Source organism: Poromitra crassiceps (assembly GCF_964638095.1).
Source record: "Poromitra crassiceps genome assembly, chromosome: 11".
Taxonomy (NCBI): Eukaryota; Metazoa; Chordata; class Actinopteri; order Beryciformes; family Melamphaidae; genus Poromitra; species Poromitra crassiceps.
Window position 1 is genome coordinate 22,145,055 of NC_139643.1, and position 10,486 is coordinate 22,155,540.

General features: G+C 45.3%; 1 protein-coding gene across 1 annotated transcript; it reads right to left on the reverse strand.

The window, feature by feature from the left end:
• Nucleotides 1–670: 670 nt before the first annotated feature.
• Nucleotides 671–4,731, reverse strand: LOC310784897 (replication protein A 32 kDa subunit-A-like; the record flags this gene model as incomplete). Its single annotated transcript, XM_083645928.1, has 8 exons — nt 671–761; nt 1,488–1,585; nt 2,437–2,571; nt 2,821–2,925; nt 3,008–3,082; nt 3,183–3,296; nt 4,048–4,155; nt 4,660–4,731. The coding sequence occupies 8 exons, from the start codon at nt 4,729–4,731 to the stop codon at nt 671–673; spliced, it is 798 nt and encodes a 265-aa protein (XP_083502054.1).
• Between the last annotated feature and the right edge of the window lie 5,755 nt (nt 4,732–10,486).

Here is a 10,486-nt window from a genome sequence, read left to right on the forward strand (position 1 = left end):
ACAGCTTGTACAAATAAACTCAGAATATGAGCTATTATAAATAGGGCTGGGCAACATATTGATATTGTGATAGACTATATTGTCTTAGATTTTGGATATAGTAGGCTGAACCACAACATTTTCCACACTTCCCCAGACTTATTTTCTTTCAACATTACCAAACTATTCAAGTATATGTTATACTTTTCCAGACCTGTGTAGGAACTCTGGATTGTGCTTAAACAAAGGCATGTTTGCGGATTCATTCATATAATCTTGATGACGTGATCAGCAGGGCATTCACATCTGCAGAGCATAGAGAACTAGAAAGAAACAAAAGCAAGCCTAAGCAATATAGACTATAAAGCAATACAGAGCATAAAGCAACAAATGACAATAGGCCTACTCCTCTAAACATGCCCTGCAACCAATCCAACAGTTCATGCATCTGTCCATATGTAATTAATGATACAGGGTTAAGCAGCTTTGGATCAAGACAGTCACAGCTCAGATACAGAAGTAAATGAGAAGGTGGTTAAAAGATGATCTGCAGTCAATCTCATCTTGGGGCAAATCAACCACCAATAAAGAAAAAATATATATACCACAAATGATATAAGATGCGTCAGCCTAAAACAGGCAAGTTAACATTTACATTCCTGTCCAGCTGTAATCCAGGGATTATGATGTTTCATTCATTTTCATAGTCTGTGGATTTGAAGTGGTGCTCATCGATGGTGGAGAAGACAAGACCTTCATTGATGAGAAAATCCAAGGCCTTTCTGTAGAAGGACAGGGCAGGTTTGAGTTGAAGCACTGGATTTGTGGAAGACCGTTTCAGTTTGCAAACTGATGAGAACACACACACAAATCACCCATGTGTCCCCAGGAGATCATTGGCTCCAGTGCTCCATGCTAACACTGACAGTTGAGTGGTGTGATACAGCAGTAGGCCACTTTCATCATCTTAACCTTCCTGCACTCCTAGACCTTATGCTCAGTTAGGTTTGTTCCTATTACGTTCATTCTGGCATCGTTACTCTGTATGCTGTGAACCTTGGCTAGGGTGGGTATTTTTGGGTTATGTCAAGAATTAGCACACTTGCCTTCCTCTAGAGGCCATTTTTGTCCCCATGTGAACCAAACCTTCAGCCTACGATCCTTAGAGACCAAAAATGGTCACGTCCCATTAGAAACCATTAGAAACGGCAAAGAAGTGACATTTTTGTGCCTCCAGCCTTTTTCTTTTTACAAAAAGGATGCATTTTATTACTTATTCTAGGCATTTTGGACATTAGGCTTGAAAATTAGTTGGTTATAGTTTTCAAGTTATAGAATCTTTCAGATTTAGCCGCAAAAAATGGAAACATAATTTTGCACAAGGGTTTTAACATACTGTATACGCTACAGTGTTAGCATGGAGCTATGTGTTAGGACCAGGACCATCAGAGCCAGTGATCAACCAGGAACAAAGGATCATTTTGGTGCAGGGGGAGCTCAGAAGCTACCTGATGTCTGCAATATTGAGGGACCCGAGGTGCTTCGTCAGGTAGTGGAAACTGCCGCCTTCATCACGATGAGAGCAGCTCCTGATTACACTCAGCACCTTACATGGGAATCAAGGAATTACTTCACATGCCTGTACGTATTCTCATAAGCCACTCATCAGTGTACATTTGAGTCAGGTCAGTTTCATAAAATATATAGTTTCATGCGTATTGTTTAGTGGTTCTCAACCTTTTTACACCAAATACCACCACAGAAATTATCACCATTGCATGAGAAGGAAGGCGCTATACCAACAGTGGTACCCGCTACCACAGGTTGAGAGCCAGTGGTGTATACAGTAACACCTCCATTTAAGTCCAATGGCCTACTCAGTCCGGGGAACCATAGCCAACAACCCTTGTCAAATCCTACTAAACATCCTAGCAAGGTAGGGCTAGTAAATGTTTCATATCTAGTTCAGGATCAGATGTAATTTTATATATTTTCAAAGAGCAATGGTTAACTTAGAGCTGGGGAAAACTGCTAAAAAGGGAACCCCTTTGGAGGTTCTGAAGATCTGCCAAACTGCCATATCACTTAAAGAGTAACTGCACAACAAAAACATGAAAACCAATGTATATGGGGATTTACATGTAGTGTTGTTGTTGATGGATTCAGGTCCAAATCCTGACATGTAAGTGCTAAGTATTTGAATTCTTCATATTTTATTATTTTTATGCATAGCGACTGGCGACTGCCGTCTACAGCTTGAAACCCGGTTTTGAAATTTGAGTTTCCCATTTTTTCCTATTGGCTGATTGGGGAGCTCAAGCTGACGTGAGAGGTTAACATTTTGGTCACCAGAGATGACCCCCCCCCCCCCCCCCCCCCACACACACACATTTCCAGGGTAGAGCACTTGAAGCCAAAACCATAGGATGCCGTTAAGAGTGACACACACGCACTAACCTGACCCTGGATGGTGGACAAACCTTTCCGGGAGATGCCTTCAGAGTGTCCAGCACCATGCATGTTGTATCCGTATCCCTGCACTGTTGTTGGCATTGGGGCAGCAGTGGTATTCATATTGATATCAGCTGCTGGCTGAAGAACATGAGTACAGTACAACCAGGAAATACATTGAGAATTATTTCAGATGCAAGTGGGATATAGGGCTATTTGGGTCGGATATACTTTTATTAAAAATCAGATAGTCAGTGAGTGTTGTCATGTACTCATGTTCAAATATTGAGTAAAATATTAAGTAAACATTGAATAGCTTCAATTCAAATCCAAAAATACTATGGCCAACAAAACCCCACACCGGTCAAACCCTTCTAGAAGCTCTGGTACCTTTCCAAAAAGCTGCATATGGGACTGCACCACTTCCAACATGTGGGATGTGATCTCATTCAGGTCAGCACAGCGGATATCGTTTGCCACCAGCGACCTTTGACCCTAATGCAACAGAAAGGAATACCCGCGTCCAAGAGAATCTGCATCCACATGCATATTGCTACCTTACACTTCTCTCACTTACCTTTGAGTTGCGCAGACTTCCTGAAACTTTCACATACATTCCAGGAGCCAAGGTGCCCATCATTATACTGGAGTCCTGTGACAAATGCAAAACATTTCAGGAGAGGGAAGCGAAATGGTGCGGTATGCAATTCACATTTGTGCTCCAGTTATGGTTTGAGTCAATGGCACTGGACCTCTGTGTTGACCCATCGCTTCACGTCTATAGGCGGGCCGGTCATGTCATCCACAGAGTACAGGACGTGGGTCGAATGGGGGACGACTCCTCTGACGATGCCCACGACAGACACCTGCATCGAGAGGAAGTGGACGCAAACACAGGCTACATACTTCCTGTACATGCAGTTTAATGGGTTTCACGTTGGCAACGGTGTGTCAAACATGATTTAAAACCTTGTAATATGACTGAATATATGAATATTCAGCACGCATAACATATCACAATAAAATCTCGACAAGCAGGAAGCCAATATTAAAAGTTGACATTTTATTTATAGAACGTGTTGCTTGGTGTATTGTACATATGCCAAATTTAAAAGTGTCTCTTCACCATTCAGAAAAGGTATGGAGTAGGGATGCCACAATATATCGTCCCACAATATATCGCGATATCAAAACGTGACAACATCTATCGTTGAGATGAAATCTCATATCGTGAGAAAAAGAAGCTGAACATGGTGGCACTGATCTGCATCTGATTGCATGCTCGCTCTCCTTTTCATTGCTTTGTTTGAACAGACGAGGGACGTTACAGACACGGAGGATGAAAATGGTGAAATTACTCAAATTAGCGTGGAGGATGCCCCCTCGACTTTCGATCGCAAAAAATATTGTTAAAATATTGTATCGCTATCGTGAAGCCAATATCGTGTATCGTATCGTGAACCGAGTGTATCGTGTATGGAGTCATAATTTGAGATATTTGCAGATAGGGAAGGCAACATTAAATTCCCCGATTCTTGGATGGAGTTTGGCCTGACGGTTCTGTTCTGATGTCATGTGTGCAGTAGTAGGCTACACTGTGTGCTGGGGATGTCCTACCTGGTTGACCTCACAGTTGCCGATGACGAAAGAATCAAAGATTTCAGAAGCAGACAGCAGCTGAGACACTGTGCACGGCAACATCTGAAGGGTTGCCTGCCTCTGTGGCTGAAGCAGTGTTAAGACATAGCATTAGTTTGAGCCCAATGGAGTGAGTGCACAATATCACAATATGAACACATTTTCTGCACAATCCGTTAGTCCCATCTATGTACGGGATTGTTAGTGTTCATGACAGGAGGATGCACCCGGACACACCTTTGTCCTCGCTGCTGCTCTTTGGCCAGAGAAGCCAACCGGCGACGGACTACCTCCTGCATGCAAAACAAAGCATGTAACATTCAGGATGAAACAAAGCACGTAAGGATTTGAGCCGTGATGAAAGGAGGTCAAACTCTGAGCTGGTGTAGAAGCCCTTAATGATGAGAGGGGCTGAGGGAAAGACATGATGATGCCTGAGGCCTTTTACCCATTTATGGTGATTTTAAAACATACCTTGGTTCCACATGACAAAAATAAGGAAAGATCTTCTTGACAACACTGCCTGAAACTGCCGCCGGTAATGTAATGTTAAATCAAAAACCTTGGGTCTGTTATCGCATGCTACAGTACAATCAGAAGCCAGTACAGAGAGTAGTACTCTCCAGTCTCCACCCAGCTGGCAGCCTCTTTAGCTGCGGCCATCAGCTGAATTGAATTACATCAATTACAGAGTAGGACAAGGCAGAGGAAAAAAAGAGAACAATGATCTGCTAAAAGCCATTTTTCATGTACGTTTCTCCCAAGCAAGAGGACTTCAATTCACTTTATTTAAAAATGCCATCAATTCAACAGTGATTGACAGGTATTTACAGCACTTGTTTTTGATAAACGTCATTTCATCTCTTTAAAATATCTTACAATGACATGAGAGCAAAAAATTGTTCATACAAAAACGTGTGAGCTTATAGGTTCGCCTGGTTGTAAAATCCCTATACAACTAAACGCGGTGTAGTATTTCTCAGTTGTAGGCGGGGGGTGTTATGGACACTTATTTTGGTTGATGATTTGATGAATCTCCCGGCCTTACGAAGGAGACCCCGTTTTCCAAACCGCCCAGAATCCGACGACAAAGACAAGTGAGTTGACCCACATCGTGTGTATATACCAGATTTTGTTATACAAAATCACAAGCAATAGGCCAACAAAAAAAACATACAATTATCACTAGCACACCAACAGTATTAACTGTAAATACGTATATCACACTTCTTTATCAATGATTGAAGTAAACTGAAGCTGAATTTGAACAGTTGGAAGAAAATTCAATCCATCACAGCAATTTACATGTCAAACGAGTTAAGGCTCTTCAAAACAGAGCACATCCACGGTCAAATGTACATCATTCTTGTTCGTCCCCCCTCCCCCTGTCCATCCTTATTCCTTTATACACTATTTACACATGTGCAAAGCAATTCCATACAACAACTCAAAGGGTGGAATCTGTTCATCGCTCGGCCTCGCCGTTTGTTTGGCAAACGTCTTGACATGAAACACGAAGCCGCCCGCGCGTCGTCTTCCTCCTCCCTCTCGCCAGAAAGGGAAAGAGAAAACTGGCCTTAAACGACCTCCTCTCTTCTGCCTCTGTCGTTCAGACGATACGGACGACCTGGTTTTGGGAGTCCAAACGTCGCTGCTTCTACAGAGCCGGCTACAAGATAAGACCAACCCCTGCATTCTTGAAGCGGAGCGACATAAAGCAGTGTACTGTCGGTAAGTAAGCTTGTCCCGCGTGAAAAGATGCACTTAATACTGATGTGTCCAGTGAGAGTACTATTCAATACCAAAGCGCCACTTCTGCCAACTCTGTGGGTTTTCCTCTGAGTGCGATATATCAACCAACGAGCGTATATGAGGCCACTTTATTGTGTGCATGTCAGAAAGAAGACACACGACATCGACGCAGTTAGGGGGTGTCGAATTTCGGGAATGAGGCGAAACTCAACGTCGTCGTGACGGGGAGGAAATTGCTATTTTGGTGATGGAGGAGGAGTTAAAGGCCATCTCGCAGAGAAATGTTTGTTTTTTTTACGAGTGACGAACAAGCCAAGAATTTCTCATGTTTGTTTTTACAGGTTCATGCAAATAAAAAAAATCTGTCCAAAAAAGGTGCACAAATGATGACGTGAAAGGCAAAAGGGGTCCTGACTCGGAGCACGATCCTCTGCCAACGGAAGCGTGGAGAAAAAGATTAGTGGTGAAGATCCCGAGCCAAAGGAAATGAGGAGCACTGACACAGTGAGAAGAGAAGAGATCAGGTTCAACACCACAGGATCGTGTGTCAACAGACAAAACAGAGAGAATAGTGTGCGCTGGTGTTTTCTCTCGCCTCCTCCCTGAAGGTGAGAGGCACCGTGTGCATGAGTAGACCGCCGGGTGTGACGGCGCGTTTCGCCCCCGGAAACACGCGCCGATTGCGGTTATGGCACCTGAGGCGGCCTCGCAACGCTTCTCAATGCGACGGAGTTATGTGGAAGAAGAGGGAATCCTCGGCTGTTAGGCTCACGCGGGTCTTTGTCTCAATGGACCTGAGCAGGTCTCTGTCTCAGTGGACCTGAGCAGGTCTCTGTCTCAATGGACCTGAGCGGGTCTCTGTCTCAATGGACCTGAGCGGGTCTTTGTCTCAATGGACCTGAGCGGGTCTCTGTCTCAGTGGACCTGAGCGGGTCTTTGTCTCAATGGACCTGAGCGGGTCTCTGTCTCAGTGGACCTGAGCGGGTCTCTGTCTCAATGGACCTGAGCGGGTCTCTAGTCTGAATGGACATGAGCAGGTCTCTCTCTCAATGGACCTGAGCAGGTCTCTGTCTCAGGGGACCTGAGCGGGTCTCTGTCTCAATGGACCTGAGCGGGTCTCTGTCTCAGTGGACCTGAGCGGGTCTCTAGTCTGAATGGACATGAGCGGGTCTCTCTCTCAATGGACCTGAGCGGGTCTCTGTCTCAGGGGACCTGAGCGGGTCTCTGTCTCAATGGACCTGAGCGGGTCTCTGTCTCAGGGGACCTGAGCGGGTCTCTGTCTCAATGGACCTGAGCGGGTCTCTGTCTCAGGGGACCTGAGCGGGTCTCTGTCTCAATGGACCTGAGCGGGTCTCTGTCTCAATGGACCTGAGCAGGTCTCTGTCTCAATGGACCTGAGCAGGTCTCTAGTCTGAATGGACCTGAGCAGGTCTCTGTCTCAATGGACCTGAGCAGGTCTCTAGTCTGAATGGACCTGAGCAGGTCTCTGTCTCAATGGACCTGAGCAGGTCTCTGTCTCAGTGGACCTGAGCGGGTCTCTGTCTCAGTGGACCTGAGCGGGTCTCTGTCTCAATGGACCTGAGCGGGTCTCTGTCTCAATGGACCTGAGCGGGTCTTTGTCTCAATGGACCTGAGCGGGTCTCTGTCTCAATGGACCTGAGCGGGTCTTTGTCTCAGTGGACCTGAGCGGGTCTCTGTCTCAATGGACCTGAGCAGGTCTCTAGTCTGAATGGACCTGAGCGGGTCTCTAGTCTGAATGGACATGAGCAGGTCTCTCTCTCAATGGACCTGAGCGGGTCTCTGTCTCAATGGACCTGAGCGGGTCTCTGTCTCAATGGACCTGAGCAGGTCTCTAGTCTGAATGGACCTGAGCGGGTCTCTAGTCTGAATGGACATGAGCAGGTCTCTCTCTCAATGGACCTGAGCGGGTCTCTGTCTCAATGGACCTGAGCGGGTCTCTCTCTCAATGGACCTGAGCGGGTCTCTGTCTCAATGGACCTGAGCGGGTCTCTGTCTGTCTCAATGGACCTGAGCGGGTCTGTCTCAATGGACCTGAGCGGGTCTCTGTTTCAGTGGACCTGAGCGGGTCTCTAGTCTGAATGGACCTGAGCGGGTCTCTAGTCTGAATGGACCTGAGCGGGTCTCTAGTCTGAATGGTCCTTCTGTTGGGAAGATTCACGTCAAAGCAGCGCACTGTCCAGCTAATCACATCTATGTTGAGGCAACATAGGGATTTCTCTGTGTCAACAGTAAGCAGCTTGTTGCCTTGCGTTTTTCCCTTGAAGAGTTGGGGACGTAGCCTACTGTAATTACATAGCTCTGGGGTAAAAAAACACTCATTCCTCACATTCTTTTGACTTTATTGTAATGTGCTGGGACGCTTTAAAAAAAAATCTGTCTTGCGTGTTTCTTGTTCCGAGAGCTTTTTCTTTTAACCTTATGAAGCGCTTTGGTGAAAGTGTTTTGTGTTTAAGGAGCTATATAAATAAAGGTGGCGTCACGGTGACTTGATGGTTGTACAGTACATTCTGCTAAACTTGTTCAGGGGTGTGACTGGGATCTAACTCCATTGGCCTTGGCTTGACGCCTATTATAAGAAAACACAAACCACAAGCCACAAGCACCTGCTGGCTGACACGCGTTTGCTGATAACTGTCCGACACGCCCACATAAGCCTGTACCGCACCCACACAACCCGACTGAGCACAAGTTGATCTGCCAGCACCCAAATCTGCCTTTTATTTTTTTACAATGGACTACATGCTGCTATCCAAATGTGTTTGTCTACAAATTCCATCGAGCTGTATGTTTGTACCTGAGCTTTTAGGGCATGTCTGTATTTATAGAGGGCCATTTCCTTCAAAACCCCACCCAAACTGCGCACCACCTATCCAGTTATCAGACACATGGTACCGCTTTCAGACAGACACGGTTCTGGCTCTGGCTCCGTTCTGGAGTCTCAGAACCTTGGTGCTTTCTGGCAAACCAGCCCGTGTTCACACCAGTTTAAGCGGAACCAAAGTGGGAGGACGTTATACGGTAGTCCTTCTTCAGTTTTTTAAGTGTATTCATTATTTGGTCTGGCGTTCGAGTGAACCCAGCCTCGGCCATCTCTTCCGCAAGTTCGGCATACGACTTGCTCTTTCTTGTACTGCTTTCTAGCTTTTCTTGAGATTCGGTAGATGCCCAAATCGCCAGTAAACATTTGGTTTCCTCAGGAGACCACTGCAAATTATTTTTCTCCATGTTGTCACTGCCTTCTTCTCCTTCCTGCTCGTTTTCACAGCCTAGAATGAGACACTGATTATGTCACGGTTCCCAAGGAAAAAACAACTATTTTTTGGTTCCGCTGAGAACCAACTTTTCGGGTTCCGAACCAATTATTTTTTCAGTCTGAACACGCCGGCCGGTTCAAATTTGGGTTCGGGAACCGGAACCGGCACGGAGCCCTGCCGGTGTGAAAGCCCACCCAGTGGTGTAGTCTGCGTGATACGCGAGCATACACCGTACACCCGGTAAGAATGCTCTGGGATTTCCCATATACCCGCTTAAAAACAATATGATTTTGTGACAGAACTTTTACTTCAGTCATTTTGTTTGTTTGGAAAAAGGCAGGCGGGTGCTTTCAAAAAGTACTTGGCAGGTGATTGGATGAACGATCTGTCTATCACCCTCTATCTTCAACCACATAGGACTGCCTCCTCCTTCCTCGGACGCCGATTGGTCCGCACCACTGGTGGCCATATGGCAAGAAGGATTTCTCGTGTGATCGTGATCTCATGAATCCAGCTGCCTGATCTCATGAATCCAGCTGCGTCGCCAATTATGGCATGTTATTTAGGGTGGTGGGTGTCTAGCTGGATAGTAGGGGTGTCAAAATCCATTATAAGATGCATTGCAATGCGGAATGGAATCGTTGACAGATTACTCATTCGTTTAAAATGTATGTTGGCATTCAGATTTTAAAGCACTTTCTAAAAAAAAAAAAAAAAAAAGTTGATATTTATCTGGCTGTTTGTATTAATTGATGAAAAATTTGCCATATGCAGTAAGATAGAAAATTCAGGATGTGGTACTTGGGGCTGTATCGAGATGAATCTTTGAATCGAATCGTTGACAGATGAATCGCAATCGAATCGTGAGGCCAGGGAGGATTCAGAGCCCTACTGGACAGGTGGTGTGCAGTTTGGCTGGGCTTCTGAAGGAAATGGCTCTCTACATGTATTATGCCAAGGCATCACCAGAAGATGACGCTCATCTTAAAAAAGGAAGTAACCATATAGGAAATGATTGATGCTGGTGGTTGAGCTACCAGGCGGTTTCTAACCAAGCTACAGGAAGTTACCCTGGGTTCTGTCAAAGCTGCAAATGACTTCAAAGCATTCTGCACGTTGAGGTGTGTACGTTTACATTGGCCCTTTGAAATACATGTACATTGGAACGATCACAGGATATTGTCTCATATTGCGTTAGAAATACAATTAGCACCGAGGCTGAGACGTCATTTGTAGACAAACATCCTTCGACTGTGAAAAAAGACATCGAACAAGAGTGTCAACCTGCTACAGCTGTTTGAACAAGTTTCATATCAAATTGTATTGAGGTTTTATTTTTTATCTTTTTTTATTATTGTTTTTTTTTGGGGGGGGGGGGGGTCATATTGCTG